We start from the raw sequence: 20,561 nt of genomic DNA, 5'->3' as shown, positions 1-20,561 counted from the left end.
CTAATAGCAAATGGCAGCAGATAATTTGGGGTGAATTCATTCTCTCACTGTACTGCCTAATGGGATTCAGGCTTATTAAAGAGGCCTAAGGGCCAGAGATGGCTGTGCTGTAGTAATTGCTGGGAGGGAGTACCACGTCCCCAAATCTTATTATCTGAGAGGAGGGGCTTAGAGAGAACAGGAGCTTATGAAAGCTTCATAACTGCCACTCCTAGAGTGGTTTGAGAAGTGAATCATAGCAGCAGCAAAGTCGTAAATCACGAGTTGCATGCCTGTGGTCCCCTTTGCCACACCAGAGCCACATAGCAGCCATGGGTGTGGTGCTGAAAGGAGAAAAGGCTGGGACTGTGGTACCAACTGTGGGCCATGGAAGGCATCTGGCAGGACTTCCCCATCATGTGGGGACTATGGTGCAGCTGAAAGCAGCAGTGAGACCAGAAGAACCTCCAGCCTCAATCTCAACTGCTACACACACACACACACACACACACACACACACACACACACACACACACACACACACACAGACACACACGGCGAACCATCCTTGGTGTTTTTTACTGTGCTATCTCAGTTACTACTTGTGCAAAACTTCTTTGACATATCAGGCAACCAAAGTTCAGAGAGGCTAGGTAATTTTCGCATGGTCACACAGCTAGTAAATGACTGAGACAGGATTGATTCCAAATCACCTGTTCTTTCCACTCTTTTTGAAGTATTCTCCATTACATGTGACAGCACGTTTCAGTAACACAAACATAATATACCCACCGCATACAGCCATGAAAGCATTTGACACTTTCACACTCTATACCCCATGTCCACATACATGCCACATGTACACACAAAAATGCCCACACTAAACACCACGTTTAACAACATATTTTGACAGGAAAACAGGTCTTCACATTTTTGCATATCTGAATCTCTGTAACACAATCCACTGTACATCCACAGATGCCCCCATGCATGCTCTAGTCCCCACACACATTCATACACATCCATCCATTTATTCACATAACGTGCATACACATCACACCTAGAAACCTACCCACATCACACAAACTCACAAATATCCATATTCACACCTACAAAAACAGGATAATGCATTTGTCCCTCATTCTGTTCATCAAAACGAGCCCTTCAGGATATAAATAAGGAACGTTCAGATTACTAAGCATGAGTGTCTAAATCATCCTGGAATACCTCTGAACCTTCAGAGGAATAACAGATTATTTTCACTATTTTTCATTAGTGGGTATAATGGTCTAATTATTTTAAAATTGTTAGTCCATGTATGTATATTTATGAATACTTCTACTAACCAGGACATTTGATTAAAGTAGCCTATCATTCATTCGTTCATTCACTGTGCAATCACTGAGCACGTTATGTGGGAGACACGCTGTGGTAGACACAGTAGGAGATTAAATAAACAAACAATAAATACAACCACCACGACTGCTGGTCTTGGAACACAAACACAAGTAACTACCTGACAAGGTAGCATGGCCATGACATGTGCAAGACAGGAAAGGCCCCCGTGAGTGAGAGGACGCGAGAGGAGAGGGGACACACAGACTAGACGGCTCTGAAGCGTCTAGTCCTAGAGAATGGGAAGATGATGTCGGTGCCACCTGGGCATCTGTGGTCTGGAGAAACAAGTTTGGGACAGAAGCTGCGGCATTTGGTTTGGAATGAACTTGAGGCCTGGCAGGACATCGAGATAGACACGCACCCCCCCCCCGCCCCCAGGCGTTTGCAAATGAAGAAAGGGGGCTTAAGGGAGAGGCCAGGGTGGAGAGAGAGATTTGAGAGCCACCCATTAGAGGGGATCACTTAAACAGTTACAACTCTGAGATCAGAAAAGGAACCGAGGCAAAGAACAAGACAGGCAGTACAAACCCTTGAGGGACACGACGTCCTGCTTGGCTAGGTGACAGAAGCTCTCATTTTATGCGACACACACAGGCATCTCTATACATGCACTTCCTCCAACGTACCAGCCCTACAGCACGCACAGCGGGGCTGCACTAGCTTCCAGCTATCTCCTGGGTATAATTTCAAGACAGGGAAGCTCAGTTGCCCAAAGCAACTGAGAAATAATTGATCCTCAACCCTTAAGCTTCCAGTCTTGACGGTTCTAAGAATCTGCATGCCTCTGAGAGTGTAGCAGGGGAAGGGCCGCTGTTCTTAGATATTAATAATTCTTACTGTGGCACGAATGAAGACCTATAACTACTCTGTTGGGGGGGGGTGGTGACAGAAACAACATGTAGCATCCCCGGCAGTCGGATTTCAAATCCCCCAACTCTTGATACACTGAGGCTAGCTGCCACTGATTGACTCTGGGACCTATGTCAGTTCCTTCACTAGCTGTGCCTCAGTTTTCCCAACTGAGCTTTTTTTTTTTTTTTTTTTTTTTGCTGTACGCTGGCCTCTCACTGTTGTGGCCTCTCCCGTTGCGGAGCACAGTCTCCGGACGCGCAGGCTCAGCGGCCATGGCTCACGGGCGCAGCCGCTCCGCGGCATGTGGGATCTTCCCGGGCCAGGGCATGAACCCATGTCCCCTGCATCGGCAGGCGGACTCTCAACCACTGCACCACCAGGGAAGCCCCCAGCTGAGCAATTTTGAAAGTATATGAGATAGTCCCATAAGTACAGGATCTAGACTTGCTGCAGGTTCTGAGAAGACCTGAGGTAAAGACGCCTGATTCAATTTGTGTTCCCAAATGCATTTGACTTTGGCATCTTTTTTTAGAAAATCAGGAACTGATTCTGAAGAGAAACTTTGGGGAAAGGCTGGACTATTTGATCTCTAACATTCTTTCTGGCTGCACTGTTGCATGGACCTATGAAAGTACAGGCACCCAAAGCACAGGGCTGGACCTAGTGGGAGGTTAACCCTTCAATCTCCTCTCCCAGGGAAACCAGCAGCCAACTGTGATTGCCCTAAACCTTAGAGATACAGCCTTAAAAGAGTCAGCAGCTTCTCAGCATCAATCAGACACTCGGCTGCCTGCCAGGACCCCACGCTGGCTAATACTTAGGCTGGGTAAACAAGGTAGCGTGGGCCTTACCTCATTAAGGACTCCTATCACCTATTTCTCTAGTGACTCTTATGGCTGGGTAAGCGACAGGGGCTGAGCAAGCCTGGGATCTGATCACAGTGTGAGAAAGGGCCGTCATTAACCCTCTGCTTTCTCTCTCCTTTCTTAGCCTTGCTGCTTCTAAGGAGGCTGAAGCGGCCCGTTCCGCACCCAAGTCTATGTCACCGTCGGATTTCCTGGATAAGCTAATGGGGAGGACCTCTGGATACGATGCCAGGATCAGGCCCAATTTTAAAGGTAGATAAACTTGCCTTTCACAGCCCCAGGGGTCTGCTTTCCTAGATTGTGGCAGCGAGCCGCATGGAATTGTATGCAGATGATATATACAGGGTATGAATTCCATGACTCTTTCCTCTACCCGAGGCAGATACTGTTCGTCAATTCACCAAGACCAAACAAAGGCTCGGAGAGTCCAACTCAACAGTATCTCTGGTTACCAGAGTCAGTACGTGAATTAAGTCTACTTGCTAGCTCCGGTATAATGGACAAGAGATTAAGGTGCAATGTGGAAAAATGGGTTCACGTTTTGCTTCGGGCACAAAATTACTCTCTGAGCTTAGATAAGCCTCTTGCTTTTGCTGGGCCTCAGTCTCCTCTTCTCCGCAGGCATGGAGTTGGCTGTCTCTGTGGTTTTTAAACTATGCTTCATGGAGTTCTGAGGCTTTTACCCTGTGTCCCAAAAGGGAGAAACAGAGGACGGGATGAGCGAGCCCACCCTTGCTTCTCCCCCAAGCAGCTGCACTTTTATTCGTCTTACATGAGAAGCTTCCAACTACCATCCATCCACTGAAAGCTTCCCCTGGATTAACAAATAATTTTGGAACTCTCTTGCCCAATCACAGTCTCAATTTCAAATGCCTAATAAGGAGATAGGGAGAGACTACGGAGAAATAGAGGAGCAGTCCCCTCGAAAGTGGGCGGCCCCTCCTTAGCCCCAGCGAGTAGTTAACCTACAGGAATGTGGGTCCCATGTTGCCAGACCATCCAAAAGTCCAACGAGAGCCAGAAATCAAGATTTACGTGAAACTTCTTGAATCCTAAAACATGTAAATTCAAACAAAACAGGTTTGGGAGCCAGATATGCCCTGTGGGGTAGCCAATTTACAAACCATAACTGAAGCGATTTGGGAAGTTTCTTTCAGCTCACAATCCTACGAGATCTTAATGTCTTACACCAAGAGCGGACCAGTTCCCTTTGTCCACTGATGCCTTAGGAGGCTCTAACCATCTCTAACGGCTGGGCAGGTTTTCTGCAGGCACAGTCTTAAGGACCTCCTTGGGAGTCTGCGACTCTGACCTTCCTCCTAGCACCCCTGCAAAAATCTTATTTCAAAGACCCACAGCCAACCTCCTAATCAATTCTTGATTCCAGATGCCCTTCCTCACTGTTCCTTTTGGCTCAAGTCCAAGACCAAACAAGGGATGTGACAGCTGGTAACAGCTTCCTAATATCTGCTCACTCTGTCCCCCACCCTGTAAGTCCCCTTCTCAAAGCGCTCTGCAAACAGAAAACAGTCTGGGAAATGCAGTGAGGTTTGTTTGGGGGCCCACCTCCCACCCCTGTTTACCTCAAGGTGCCTCGCTCCTAAGGCCGTTATCCTCCAGGATCGTTAGCATAAACTTTCTTCCCTCAAGGGCAGATAAGTCAGCACCCAAGCCCTCCACCAGGGTCACAATCTCAAACACCCCCAACACCCAGAGGGGCCCGGCAGATATGGTACATGATTGAAGTGGGTTGGGGATAAGCAGAGAAAACCAGAAAGCACAGGCTCCTCTAAGGGCTGCCGCTTCTCAGCTCCTGCCCAGAGCTGCCAGGTAGGAATGCAGGCCCTGGGCAGCGGACCTTCCAAGATAAGACTTAAGTCGGGGGGTTTATGTGAAATCTTCTAAGTTCGCAGCTAAATCACATCTTTGAAACACCACTGGCCAAATCAAACACACCAGAGAACTGACCACCAGGTGGCATCTGCAGTTTTCAGGAATTCCATCCCAGTGCGCCCCCTGGTGGGCTCTCTTGGAACTCCAGCCTGAGTAGAAGTGCCTTGGTCTTCTGCTCGTTGGCTGAACATGGGTGCATCCAGGGTTCATGTGTTAGTGATCCTTTGTGCATACCACCGTATTTGGCACAAAGAAGGCCCTCAATAAGTCTGTCATAAATGAATGAATGAACGAATGACCCCACAAATATGCTAAGTAGAGCTGTTAAGTGACTTTCCCAAGTCACACTGCCAAGACCGGGGAATTTAACCCAGCTAGCTGCTCTGACTCAATTCTCTAATACTACTGATTTATTTATTTGCTTATTTCCTGATTCGTTTATTTATTTACTTACTTACTTAGCAGTGAACATGTTTAAGAAATAAAATTTCACCCAGACTATAAGACCGTTGAATCGGGGCTCTTCCCCTCCTCACTTTGAAAACCTTATTCCAAGCACTTGGGCCCAAAATATACAGGACTAGATAATCCCTTAGTCCTCTCGCAACCCTGCACTATCTCTAACCCCTACAATCCCCTCGACGATGTGGGCTTTGAGCAACAAGTGCAGCTTCTTGGAACCTCACCCCAGGAGGTAGGGAGCAAGCTTTCTCTACTCTCCCTGTGGTGAGGGCTGAGACACTGGTTGCAGGGGACCCCTGCCCCTGAGCCCCATGGCCTCTTTCATGCTTCCACCCAGGCACACATGAGATTCCCAAAAGCCCCCCGCAAACTACAGAGCTCCTGAAAAGGCCAGGCCAAGTAGGCCCCGTGACCCTGACACAACAGGAAGAGAGGCCTGCCTGCTTTGAAAACTCCACAGCGTGATTAATCACACAGCAGGTTCCTTCAAGCACCGGAAATTGCCTGCTCCTGACTCTCTAGATAGAAGGAGGGGATATGGGGATATATGTGTACGTATAAGTGATTCACTTTGTTATACAGCAGAAACTAACACACCATTGTAAAGCAATTATATTCCAATAAAGATGTTAAAAAAAAAAAAAAGAAAAATCAAAGCTAATGCATAAAAGGCACGATGAGCAAAATATCAAAATGTTCAATAAAGATGAGATCCAACCCTGAAAAAAAAAAAAAAAGATAGGGGGGACGGGGAGAGCAGCCTCCGTCTGCAGAACATAGTGGCAATGCAACTCGTAATACTGAAGTAAAGAGCTCGAAAATTGGATTCTAACCCTCCCACTACTTCCCTGATATCTGTGACCCAGAGTAAATCACTTGACATATCTGGGCCTCTGTCTCTGCATCTGTACAATGGTCCAGTAGGACCAGGCCCCGTCAGCTTCGGTATTCTGTATCTTCGCTAAGACTCTGCATGTCACAATGGCTCCCAGGATCAGGGGCACAGCCCAATGCAAACATATACACAAAAGCAAAGTTAAACTTTAATATTTAATGAAATATATACATTATGCTGCTGCCAAAGGCAGCCAGATTGTAATTTTCTTGAGGATAATTTAATTTCAGATTTATTTCAATGAACCACAGCTCCCCATGGGATCATTTTTGGCTGGCGTCCTCTCGCACACATAAATCAGGATCTAATTTATATGGGAGTCACAGCACCAGACACTTGCAGGGCCTGGGTGGGAACTCTGTGCACGTCATTTCAAGGCACAGGGCCTGGGTGGGAACTCTGTGCACGTCATTTCAAGGCAAAGGCAGTAACTTTTGGGGGCATCTTAACGGTATGAAGCTAAATGAAAAGAAAACCTGGATCGGAGTCTAAATGAGGGGAAGAAAACCCTAGTGGGCCTTTGTTTGGGTGAAAGTGACCAAGGAGGCAGATTCCCGCTCAGCATAAGAACAAAGTTTTTAGCAAGCAGAGCCATCCAACTATGGAAAGGGCTGCTCGAGACAAAATGAGTTCCCCACTGCTGGAGGTGATCAAGTGCTAAGTCTTGCATGGGTAGCAGCGGTTCCTAAACCTGGCTCTGCATGAGGATCACCCAGGTCGCTCGTTAAACAAATAAACTCTGGGCTAATCCTCACAGGTTTGGGTTCACTGGGTCTGGGGCCGGGCCCAGGAATCTGTAGTTTAACAAGTTTCCCAGATGATGCTACGGCAGACAATCCTGTCTGCACCTCAGTTTCGGAAGCAATAGATTAGGTGACTTTTAAGAGACCTTCCAAAGCACCGAGTGACCACCTAGAGGGGTGGGATAGGGAGGGTGGGAGGGAGGGTGACGCAAGAGGGAAGAGATATGGGGATATATGTATAACTGATTCACTTTGTTATAAAGCAGAAACTAACACACCATTGTAAAGCAATTATACTCCAATAAAGATGTTAAAAAAAAAAAAAAGAAAAAGAGAGAGACTTTCCAGCCCTCAAATTCTATACAGTAACATCATAATTCAAATGGGTAGCTTCCATAAGGGAACTGCAACCCCATGGAGCTGAGAATGACTGCCCAGATCAAGATCTACTCTACCAAATTGATGGGGAAATTGCAACCCAGAAAAGGGAAGGGGCGTGTCTCAGGGCAAAGAGCCAGGGAGAGCTTGGGGCTATGTCTAAAACCCAGGAATCCTGGCAATCCCTTGGAAGGAAAACCTGGATTCTCACAGCAGGACTGAGTCCCTTCCTATACACCAGGATTTCCGAAAAGAAGGAAGTCTTGGCTGAGTTTGGGTGAAATGCTTGGGCTACTTTTTCAAGAGGGACAGAGAGAAGTGGGTATCAGAAAACTTGGGTTTGAGTCCTGGCTCCATCACTTGCTGGGTAAATAAGCCCAGGTGAGTTACTAAAACTCTCTGCGCTCCACTTACGAAGCTGGGACAGTAACTTTGCCCTGCCAACCTCAGGACCTCATGGGGATCAACCAGAAAGTGGACCTGAAAAAATTCACAAATGGCATGTCTCAATCTTCAAGTGAAGGATTATGACCTATTATCCAAGTCCTCCCACCCTCAAGGTCAGCTCAAGGTCATCACCTTCATGAGGTCTTCCCTAATGCCTCACTCTTCAGAACCTCTCTCACACCTGGACTCCTACTGCTTCTATGACCCTTACCCACGTTCTCACATTCCTCCCTGGTTATTTTATGCCGGCCCTCTTCTCAGCACATGTGGAAGCCCAGTGCTTAAAATCCTGGATTGTGCCACTCTGTGACCTTGAGCGTGCCCCTTCCTTTCTCTGAACCTCTTTCAAAAAGTATAGCCATTAAGACCACTAGCTTTGGAATTAGATCAATCTGAGCTCAAGCTTGACTATTTACTAGCTGTGTAGCCGTGGGCAAATAACCTCTCCGTGCCTCTGTTTCCTCATCTGTAAAATGGAGGGAATAACCATGTCTTCTCATGGAGTTACTGAGAGGATAGAATGAGATAATGTTAGTAATACTCTCAGCACAACAGCAAAATCTGCTCAGTAAATGGTAGCTGCTGTAATTAATAGTATAAAATGAAGAGACTGGGCTTCAATTGGACAGAGGTCCCTCTAGCAATGAGATTCCAAAGAGCACATATTCCTCTACTTCCTTCCTGCCCTTGCAGTAGTATTCAAAAAGCTTGCCTGGAAAGTATTTAACAAAGACTTATGGACTTCCTTTGAGGTTCCCTCTGGATACCGCAGCTGGTAATTCCCATCAGTGCCCTTTCAGACAATCATTCTTGGTTCATAAGTTCAAGGCAAAGAACTTGCTGTTCCTTGCGATTCCCAAGATGGCCTCCAAATGTTGTAGCTGTAACCCTGCAGCCGCAAATTAAAAGGCAGCCAATGGGGTTTGGGGAAGGGATTTCAACCATATGGCAGGATGATGAATTATCCTGTTAATGAAAGTACATCCCGGCTCAGCCTCTGGTGTTCTATACCTGGTGCTCACTTGGGGACCAGGGAATCTGGCATAGCAATGTGGCTGGGAGTCCCCGCTGCTTGGGGGTGGGGTGCAGGTCAAGCAAGGGTCTCCTCCACCAAGGGGGATCCATCCCTGAAGTCAAAATCCCACAAACTGGTCCTATCCTGGGGATTTCTTCTTGGCCTTGGAACTAAGCAGGAATGTCTCTTGATTGGCAGGTCCCCCGGTGAACGTGAGCTGCAACATTTTCATCAACAGCTTTGGTTCCATTGCTGAGACAACTATGGTGAGTGAGTCAAAACACAAGCTGCTATTTCCTGCTCGGGATATCTCTCTCCCTGAAATATCTACCCTCTGCGCTGGTCTTCCCCAAGGAGGTGGAAAATCTGGTGTTTTTTCACGTCTTCAGTGGTATACTATGGGATTTGGACATTTTTACTGTCCTAGGCAATGTTTTGGGGAAAGACATACATCTGAAAATGGCCAAAGAGCTAGCTGGGCTAGCACATGCTAAACACTCAGGATTACAAAAGCAAAATTCTATCAACAGGTGAAAGTTTTAGATTAAAGCAAATGTAAAGACCTGCTTTTAAGTTTAAAATTCAACTGTGCAATAGCAGAAGACTGGTTACAGAAGCTAAAATGGGTATATTGATTCTTCTCTCTACTTTTGTATGTATTTTTAAATTCCCATAGTAAAAAGTTTAAAGTAAATCAGTTATTCTACAAAAAAAGACTAGAAGGAAAAATACCAAAATGTTAACAGCAATTATCCCTGGATCGTAGACTTATGCATGATTTCATATCCTTCAGTATTTCTATGTTTTTCTCATCTCTACAAAGAGTAAATCTTACATTAGTGATTATAACTAAATGTAATGCTACTTTCAATTTTTTTTCTCAATCCTTGAAAACAAAAAATCAATTATACTTGTTTTGAAGGGAGCAATCTAGCTTGTGAGAAAATAATTAAGGCAGTTTCAATCATCTCTTTATGAGCAGAGGCAGAAGCAGCCAGTCGCTCACCAAGCCCTGTAGATGTTCCTGCCTTGAAATCCTCTAAACCACCCATTCCCCTATGTCCGCCTGACCCTGGTCCAGCTCAGGCTTCCATGGTGCCTGGCCCACATTACTGCAAAGCGTCCCAAGACTGGCATCTTGCCCGCCTCCAATCCATTCTTCCTCACACAGTGGTCTTTCTAAGATACAAACCTAACTACGCCAGTCCCCTGCATTAACGCCTCCCTGTGGAACCCCCTCCCCGTCAGCATTAAGCTTAGAAGGCCCCTCTGATTCTGCGCGGCTGCATCTCTTCCCTCTTGCTTCCCATTCTGGATAAATGGAATCGTCCGGCGTTCTCCACATGGGCCGTGCTCGCCCTCTGGTTTTCAGCCTTCTCTTGACGCTGCTGAGGCCTCTGCCCAGAGCACCCGCTCCATCCAGCCTCCTTTCCACTGCCAGCCTCCAGGGTCCCTTAACTCTCCTCTTAGAATGACCTCTGCAAGGGGACATATAGTTTTCAAGGGCAGGAGCCCTCTGTGTCCCCCTTTGCCTGGCAAAGCAATAAAGCTATTCTTTAAAAAAAAAAAAAAAAAAGGAATGACCTCCACAGGAAGGCTTCACACTCTAACACGTGTGTACACGTGTGTGAGCTCATGTCTGCGCTTGACCTAAGCCTGTGATGGGTCCCTTCTACCCATTCTTGTGACACGTGCTACAATTCCCATAACAGCACTGACCATCTGCACCTACAGTCTCACAGTCTGCTCGTGTGTCCCTCCTCTCACTATAATGTCAGTTCTCTGGGGGCCAGAACCTTGTCTCATTTCCTGTGGTAACCTCGGCAGCTGGCACAGGGATCTAATAACAGGTCTCGGTCATTGTCTAAAACAAATAAGCCAAATCAGATATACTGTCTATTGATTCAAACCATTATTTGGTCCTAAACATTTATGGAGATTAGATCTAACCTTCTAGTCCCAAACTGGCAAAAATCACTGAGCTCCGTATGTCATGGGGCAAATGGTCCAAAATCTATGCTCCTGCAGAGAGGTCTGTCTTAATATGGTCAAGAGACCCTGCCCACATCCAAAGGAAAAGCGATCAATTCCCTAAAACCCATAGGCCTTTTATCTCCATATGGAGATGGTCCCACCTGTCGACTAGGAACCAGCATGGCTGCTTTTCACTGGGCCTCCAGGTTCGAAAGCCAAGTCTTTCCACTCTGTGAATGGATATCTTATTAGAGCTTCTAGTGAACTTCTCTGCTTTTCTTCTTCTCCCTCCCAAATCAGAAGTGCATTGACATCTACATTATTCATAGGCCCTGTGCGGTGAGTGTTGACACTTCCTCTCTTCTTCTGAAATGGTAAAGAGTCATCAAACCAAGTCACGGGCCACCCGGTTATGTTAAGAACTTGGTTATCTGAGGACAGGTGTACATATCTGCACTCCAAGGCCACCCCCACCTGTTTCCCTGTAATTGTCACACAGAGATCTATTTCCTTGTTACAGATTACTACAGGCGTCGTGGTTTGCCCTTATTTTGTGTGGTGGTTAAAAGCCGAGACTCTGAAGTGACGTAGACCTGGGTTCACTCACTATATGTAAGAAGCTGATTTGGTTCGTATCTTTAAGCCTCAGCTTCGTTGTATGTAAAATCCCAGGGGTGATTAACATCATACTACTTCACCAAGTTGTTGTTTTTTTTTTACCTCCTCAAGTTATTATGGATGGAGATTATGTGCAGGGAAGTGTTTATCACAGTAAATGCTTTGTTAAGTGCTCTAAATGTTTTCAATGATGATGATGATGGTGGCGATGATGGAGGCTCTGGGCACTGAAGCCCCAAAGCCACCACTGATTAGCTGTGTGATCCTGAGCAATTCCTAGACTTCTCTGAGCCTTACCCTTCTCTGGTATCTCTTGTCTACCTTTCCAGACTTCATTCCTGCTGCATGCTGCTTTCTACAGAGACAGTGTAGCAGTAAGGACACAGTCTTCCATGCCCAGACAAAATCTGAGGCTCAGCTCTGTGGCTTTGGACAAGGTAGCCTAAGTTAGCCTCCTCATCTGCAGAGCAGGGGACCAATAGCAGCCACCTTGTGACCTGCTGTGAGGATTAGGAGATAAGGCACAGAAGTGCTAAGTGCAGGGTCCGACACACAGTACACACACAATGATGTCAGTTATTATCATGAAATGCCACTAGTAGTTTTCAACACATTTTCACACTCATTCTCTCACTTGATTCCTTCACCAAATACTTACTGTAATGACCACTCTACAAAGTAGACATGGCAGACACGCTATTCCCCAATTTACAGCAGAGGAAACCGAGATTTGGTGACATCACGTCCCAGAACTAGTTATTGACTGGGCAGGGATTAAGATCCAATCCTTGTAACTGCCAGAACACTGAAGAGCACAGATGGGGGAAACTGAGGGACCCCAGGCCCACAAAGCACACTTAAGCAACAACCTAAGCGTTACCAAATGTGGAAATCCAACCTCAAATCATGGTAGGCTCAGCATGCCTCAGGAGTAAATAGTAAGTAATGAAAATGGAGATAACCAACAAGGGGAGCACAGAGAGATGGCCCCCTGGAGTGGAGATCAATAACGTTTAGACAGGGCTTCCCTGGTGGCGCAGTGGTTGAGAGTCCGCCTGCCGATGCAGGGGACACGGGTTCATGCCCCGGTCCAGGAAGACCCCACATGCCGCGGAGCAGCTGGGCCCGTGAGCCATGGCCGCTGAGCCTGCGCGTCCGGAGCCTGTGCTCCGCAATGGGAGAGGCCACAGCAGTGAGAGGCCCGCGTACCGCAAAACAAAAACAAGAACAAAATCAAAAAAATATAGTAACAAGGGCAACAACCACACATTAAATGCTACTGTGTGCCAGGCAGTATGCAGAGCACTTCCACATGTTTCATCTCATGTAGACCTCACAACAACCCCCATGAGGCAGGACATGTTATCCCCATTTTACAGATAAGTAAACTGAGGCTCAGAAAGGTTAGGTCACTTGCATAAGGACATGCGGCTAATCAGTAGCAGAAGTGGGAATTGAATTCAGATCTATATCACCCCAAACCCCACGTTCTCCTGAGCCAAATATAAACATTTAATTTCTGGATGTTTGGGATTACCCAGCCCTTGCTTGTTTCTTTTCATCATAAAGAAGTTAGAGCTAAAGGGGAACTTCATTGAACAGACATGCCCAGGCCCCCAGACTTTCATCCCAGGGCTCTGCCTCACCAGCCACGCAAAGAGCTGGTCGTGCACCCTGGGTCCACGGTAATATGGACATAGTCCCAATGTCAGAAACTTTCCAGGCTGTGTCTGTTCTCTAAGAGCAACAGGAGTGCAGAGCCACTCTGTAAACAGCTGGAGTCCCCAGGCCTGACTGTCTGCCTCTCAGAGCCTGGCTTTATTCACCAGAGCTGAGAGCAGAGAAGGCAGCCAGCAAAGCAACAGGGGTCTCTATCCGTTCCTGACGAGGGGAGGGCTGAGTCTGGCTGGCCTTCATCTGACCTTTCCAGCGACTCTCTTTGAGTCTATGCAGTGAGATGAAGGTAGAAGCAGGGACAGGAATGGACGAGGGAGAAGAGGGAAGGGAGTCCTGGCCTAGAGCAGCAACTTCGGCACTCTACAAGAGAAAGATCTGGAGCTAGGACCTAGAGGGAACCATCCAGCTTGTCTTGACACATGCGCTTACGAGTGCACCTAAGTGTGTGCTCTGCAGCATCTATACGTCATGGAGCATGTGTGTGCATGTGTATATTGTGGGACCATGTGTTTGTGCAAATGTACACATTGGCCTGTGTATATGTGTACGCTAGTATGAACAGATTTAGACAGGTAACCTCAGAGAGAGATGTATCTGACCACGTACAGCTATGAACATAAGTATGTGTACTTCTGTGGTTATAAATGCACATGTGAATGTGTGTAGTGAGGATGTGCATGTATCTGCGTATATACGTAGGACTACGTGAAAGTGCTTAAGAGTGAAAATGCATGAAGGGTATTATTTCCACATAGGTAATTGTGTATGGATATTTGTGAAGCACATACTTAAGTATGTAGCAGCATCTGAGCCAGCAATATGTCTGTACGCATGTGCATGTGAATGTGCGTAAATACAAGAACACGTGAATAAGTGAAAGAATATTTAATGTGTAACAGTCTATGTGTACGAGTATGTCAATACATGTGTTCAGGTGTACAGGTGAGTGTGCACACGTGGGGACATGCAGACAGCTGGAATTCATGTGGAACTAAATGTCAGCAGATGTGAAAGAGAGACAGAGTGTGTGCATGTGTGTGTGAGTGTCTGTGTGTGTGGGTCTTGACGTCCTTTGGGCATGAATCTCAGCATTTCCATTATGAGGACGTGTGCTCCAGCCTCTCTTGCCAAGGGCCGGGATAGCCTGGCACAGAGACAGGCACACTGTGGCCAGGACCCCTGGCAATTGGCAATGGCCTATGCAACTACCGTCCACACGTTTGGCCTTATCTGTCAATATTAGGGGGGCAATAGACAGAGCCCTGAACCAGGAAACAACAGACCAAGGTTTGAGCTCTAGCTCTGCCACAGTTTAATACCACTGAGACTCAGCTCCCCCTTGGCACCTGGCTCTAAGAATGGTGTGTAGGAATACACAAGAAGTGGGTATGAGAGCCCTTTATGAATGCTACAGAAATGTAAAGGATTATTAACTATTGAACCAGTCAGCCAAGGACTCCAACACATAAGCCTAAGGAAATGTCTTTCTAGTTTTTTTTTTCCTTCTGTTCCCTATTTATTCATTTATTGTTTCCACCTCCGTTTTTAAGGTCCTATACTGTACGTGCTGAACAGGCTGTAAGGATATAGATCCGTTTTACTCATATTAGGCTAGGCTTTCCTGCAGCAACAAACAACCCCTGAAATCCCAGTGTCTTAGAACAGCAAAGACCGATGTATCACTCACCTACAGCAAAGACCGATGTATCACTCACCTAAAGTCTGCTACAGATCTGGGGGACTCTCCAGGACTACTGTCCTCCACGTCGTGGCTGAGCCTTGCATTTCCACATCAACAGGCGATTGCACATTTGCTGTGAGAGGAAGAAGGCACTAAGGGGTGGCACACCGGCAAGTAAGTGCTTTCCACCCAGAAGTGACATATAGCACTTCTGCTCACATTTCACTACCCAAAGGAAGCCACATGGCCCCACCTGAAGAAAAGTAAAATCCTCCCATGGCCCCAGAAGTAAACAGGAGCCAGGCAGGTCTCTGCTTTCAAGGAGTCTATTGGAGAAGGTGGACAAGGAAGTCAAAGAGAATACCGCAATATGATGAGTGAGATTACAGAGGTATGCACAGGATGCCATGGAACGCAGAGAATAACAGTGACCGACAGCAATACTAGCAACGCTTACTGAACATGTATTATGTGCCGGGTGCTGTGAAAATGCTGTTGTGTGGTTTTGAGTAATTTTTCTGAAGTAGAAATCTGATCATGGTTCTCTGCATGTTAAAACCTTCCAGGAGTCTGTCATACAGAGTGAAGTAAGTCAGAAAGAGGAAAAAAAAATGGTTCTGAAGAACACAGGAGCAGGACAGGAATAAAGACGCAGATGTAGAGAATGGACTTGAAGACACGGGGAGGGGGAAGGGTAAACTGGGACGAAGTGAGAGAGTGGCATGGACATATATACACTACCAAATGTAAAATAGACAGCTAGTGGGAAGAAGCCGCATAGCATAGGGAGATCAGCTTGGTGCTTTGTGACCACCTAGATGGGTGGGATAGGGAGGGTGGGAGGGAGACGCAAGAGGGAGGGGATATGGGGATATATGTATACGTATAGCTGATTCACTTTGTTATACAGCAGAAACGAGCACACCATTGTAAAGCAATTATACTCCAATAGAGATGTTAAAAATAAATAAATAAATAAAATAAAACCTTCCAGGAGAGAATGGCGTTATAGAATGACCCAGAGAGGAGAGGGGTTTTAAAAGCTGGTGTGTGTTCAACAGCAGTAAAAGAGGAGACAAGTCAAGTAAGAAAAGAGAATCTCATCCAATGGGTTTGGCAATGGAGGATGGGGGAGGGGAGCATGTATGAAATTAGAGAATGCGATTCAGGGGCACGACGAAAGCACAAGACAAAAGGAAGTGAAGACAGTAGGAAGATAATTCTTCCAAAAAGCTCTGCTATAAAGAGAAGGTGAGGTGGTGGTGGCATCATTTGTCATTTATTGAGCACTGTTCTAAAAACCAGGCATCCGTGGTTAGCAAGGTATGGGGATCATTTCATATAACACAACAATCCCATTTTACAGATGAGGAAACTGAAGCTCAGAGAGGCTTAATTCACCCAAGCTTTTCCAGCCAATAAACACCATGACCAGTTACTATCCCCAGGCTGCCTGAATCCTGGTGCCCTGCTCTTGGCCTAGGCCACCTGCTGAGTGTGGGGCAAGAGGAGAGGCTGCAGAGCCAAGGGGATGTCAGGGTCGTGGGAGGACATGACTTCATCCTGGTCACCTGCACTCTGGTTTGGCTAACAAGTAGGATCTGTGCAATTCTATCAGAATTGGTATTGAGAGAAGCCGTTGGCTGTCCATCCCTGTCGATATTTGCAAATGAGACCCCAAGATCTATGAAAACAGCTACCATGCGAGGAGGTTAAATGCCCCCTATGTCCAACCATTAAAGTTAACACATTGTTTAGGAAGCAGTCACTTCTGAATGCCAGCCTACTTCTGGGATCAATTGACTAAATCGAATCAACTGATTGAATGAATTGGAATCAGTTGATTGAATGAATTGATTTTGAATCATAGAAGATAAAACTTAAATCCATCTACTTCTTTCCAACTCTACTGCTGTCAACTCTAGCTCAACTTGGCACCATCTCTATCCTGCTTGACTGAAACAGCCTCCTAACCGGCCTCCCCGCCTCCCTTCCTCCCCTTCTCTACCACTTCCCATAGTGCCTTTTAAACCCTAAATCACATCACAGCATTCCCCTGCTTCAAATCCTGCAACACCTGCTTAATTCTTTTACTACGCTCAGCTCCTTCTGCCCAGAAAAATCTTTGCATGAATGGTTCCTTCTCATCCTTCAGGTCTCAGCTCAGATATTTCTTCAGAAGGTCCTTCCCTGACTCCCTATCTAAAAATGTCCCCCCTTCCGGTCACTGTCACATCATGTTCTATTATCTTCGGAGTAATACCTAAAAAGTAAAAGTTTGCTTGTTAGTTTGTTGTTTTGTTTGCTTTTTTATTGAGAGTGGGGACCCTGTCTTTCTCAATCATCCCTGTATTTCCAGTGCCCAGTACTTTGCCTGGACCACAGGAGCTCAATCAATATTTGTAGAGAGAATTAACGTTGGAGGTTCTCCAGTTTGAACCCTCATCTCTTGTCAGAACCTCTGCCACAAATGTTGTAGTTTCTGCTTGCACACCTCCAGTGATGGGAACCCCTGCACCCCCCCAGGCAGCCCACTTCATCTTGGGACACCTCTGACATCTCCATTTGCTCATGGCTTTCATTCTGATCCTGGGGCCACAGAGAACCAATCTCTGCACCTGACAGCCCTTCCAATAACTGAGGTCAGTCCTCTCGCTCCCTGGCCATGCCTGGCTCCCTTGGCCATTCTCCCCAGTTCTCAGTCCCTTTCCCATCTAGGGTGCTCTCCGAGTACAGCCAGCATGTCAATTTCCACCTTGAGCTGAAAGGCCAAGCAATGAACCCAGACCCTCAGGAGTGCTTAGAGCAGAGCGCACCAGGGCCATGCTCATCCTTACTCTGGGTTAGTGGCCTTCAAAGCATTGTTTTTAACAGCAGCCCACCACCACAGTCCTTTTTTTTTTTTTTTTTTTTTTTTTTTTTTGCGGTACGCGGGCCTCTCACCGCTGTGGCCTCTCCCGTTGCGGAGCACAGGCTCCGGACGCGCAGGCTCAGCGGCCATGGCTCACGGGCCCAGCCGCTCCGCAGCATGTGGGATCTTCCGGGACCGGGGCACGAACCCGCGTCCCCTGCATCGGCAGGCAGACTCTCAACCACTGCGCCACCAGGGAAGCCCCACAGTCCATTTTTAAGGTGAATCTTATGCAGCACTTTAACACACTGATTTTTGAAAATGGGCTGTTCTGGAGGAAGTGGAACAGAAGCCAGAAATCTCAATGCCTTGGCCTTTTCCTCAATCGGCCCCCGCAAGGTAGCTCTGGGGACCTCCTCAGAACCCTAAAATCATTTCTACACACACCACCTCAAAGACATTTCAGTTTAGGGACTTCCCTGGCAATCCAGTGGTTAAGAATCTGAGCTTCCACTGCCGAGGGCATGGGTTCGATCCCTGGTCAGGGAACTAGGTGCAGCCAAAAAAAAAAAAAAAGACATTTCAGTTTAGGTAACAAGTCAGTGTTGACTGACACTATGCTTATGGACAGCAAAACTCTGGAACATTTTTTTAAAGTATATGAGCAACAGATGAAAACAAGTTTTGTAGTAAGTCCAGTAAAAAAGAGAAGAGAGAGAGAAACAGGAATGCCCCTGCTTTGCAGTATCCCTCTGTCCCATCTGAGTTAACCACTGCAGAAAACACTTTAGTGTATGTCTTACTGGTCTTCTTTCCTTGAATGTATCGATACATCCCTTCGTTATTACACATCTTTGTCTAAATAGGATTGTGCAATACAATTTGCTTTTTTCACTTCACCATGTCTTGGAATCTTTCCACATCACTACATACAGGTCTACCTCATTCTTAACGTTATACACACCCTCAAATTTGGAAACATAACAATGGTTTATTATTATTACATTCAGTATGTGACAAAATGATTTTAATCAGTGTTTCCAGATTTACGGCCCGCCTGTAAAATTCCACGCTCTGTACATAACATCACTTCATGGTATTTAACCACTTGTCTCCTGATGGGCCTTGTAGGTTCATGCAGCTTTCACTATTACAAACAAGGGCCACAATGAATAGTCTTGCACATGACTCTTTGCATGCTTCCTTAGGATATATTACAGAAGTGGAATTACTTTATCAAAGGACCTGCACTATTTTGGCAAATATTATTGCCCAACTTGCTCCCAAAGAAGCTTCAATAATTGTTCCCACAACAGCGTTTTTATCCTTGCCAACTCAAGATATTATCAAGCTTTTTAATTTTACCAAATGGGATTTTTTTAAATGGTACTTCACTGTCATTTTTAATTTTCACTCCAGATTCCTAGTGGATTTGAGTATCTTTGCTTTTTTTCTTTCTTTTTTTGCATAATGGGCATTTTGAATAATATTATAAGTTTCTTCTTTTACATATACCTCCATAATCCATTTGGAGTTTAGTTTGCTGCAACGTATTTGGTGATGGTTTAACTCTATTTTTCTCTGATTAGATAGTAATTTTCTAGCATTATTCTTAAGTAGCCATTATTTCTCCACTGATCAGAAATGCTACCTTTCTCAGAAACTAAATATATATATATATATACACACACACACACATACACACACACACACACACACACACATACACATACATCTTTCTCTAGTCTCAGTTTACTGTCCATTGCTCTATTATCTGTTTCAACTCTATTTTAATTACTATGGTTTAACACTGTATTTCTATATCTGGTAGAGAAAGTCCTCTGTTGTTCTTCTTTAATAAGGTTTTCTTGTCATTTCCAGTCCATTTTCTCTTCCATACGAACTGTAGAATCAGCTTGTTGATGCCTATAAAACTTGCCTCAGATTTTGACTGAGGTTGCATTGAATTTATAGATTCACTTGTAGAGAACTGACATCTTAACAATATTATATAAATGTGGTATGTCTCTCCATTTATATAGGTATTCCTTTATGTCTTTCAGTAAAACTTTAGAATCATTTCATTGTGTGTGTATGTGTGTGTATATATATATAAATATATACATATACATACACACACAAGTCACACATTTCTCATTAGGTTTATTACTGAATATTGCGTGAGGTTGGTTAATATTGTGGATGAGATCCTTGTTTGTTGTTGCTTTTTCCATTACACGTTCAGTCTGTCTACACAGCTAATGCTAGGCCATTTACACTCTGGGATTTGGGAAGTCCAAGAAAAAGTCTATTAAGTGCCATCCAGTTAGACGTATCTCAACACTCCCAAAGTCTTGGTAAACTGCAGACCGAGAGGAAGCCAAGCAAAGAGCCCTCACACATGCCATAGAGTCTGTTAAGAGGCAGAAAATGGGGTTATAGGCAGTCTTGGTAACATCTGCTGGATGACTCTCTCCAATATACCACCGTGGGAGGCATCACAGTCGTGAATTTATGGCATCCCAGGGTTGGCTCTCCATCAGATCAGATTCAGGAAGGCTGACTAATGACAATCAAAGCCACAAAAGACTGAAGTGGGTAAATAAGACCGTCAAGTTATTTTACTTTATGATGGGGCTTTCCATTCCGATAACAGCATGCTTGTGTCCTCCATGAAAGCACTCCCTTGCCATTCGTTGAATACCAGGGAAACAAATCAAAAGTTGATTTTGACATACCAAATTGGAGGAAAAGAAGGTAGATAGTCTTGAGGAAAATCTCATCCAGGCCAGAGAGAGGTCTAAGAAACCATCCCTCCTCACCACACAGAAA

At 45.7% G+C, this 20,561-nt stretch overlaps 1 protein-coding gene across 1 annotated transcript in view; it reads left to right on the top strand.

The window, feature by feature from the left end:
• Positions 1–1,508: 1,508 nt before the first annotated feature.
• GLRA1 (glycine receptor alpha 1) overlaps positions 1,509–20,561 on the top strand; it is a 51,069-nt gene continuing 32,016 nt past the window's right edge. The window contains exons 1-3 of the mRNA XM_060146375.1: positions 1,509–1,543; positions 3,220–3,347; positions 9,127–9,194. Of these exons, the coding sequence (XP_060002358.1) occupies positions 1,509–1,543; positions 3,220–3,347; positions 9,127–9,194 (231 nt within the window). The remainder of the gene's footprint in view (positions 1,544–3,219; positions 3,348–9,126; positions 9,195–20,561) is intronic.

The sequence above is a fragment of the Lagenorhynchus albirostris genome, chromosome 3, assembly GCF_949774975.1.
Source record: "Lagenorhynchus albirostris chromosome 3, mLagAlb1.1, whole genome shotgun sequence".
Classification (NCBI taxonomy): Eukaryota; Metazoa; Chordata; class Mammalia; order Artiodactyla; family Delphinidae; genus Lagenorhynchus; species Lagenorhynchus albirostris.
The sequence above is the reverse complement of the archived record's forward strand: the minus strand, read 5'-3'. Positions and strand labels throughout refer to the sequence as shown.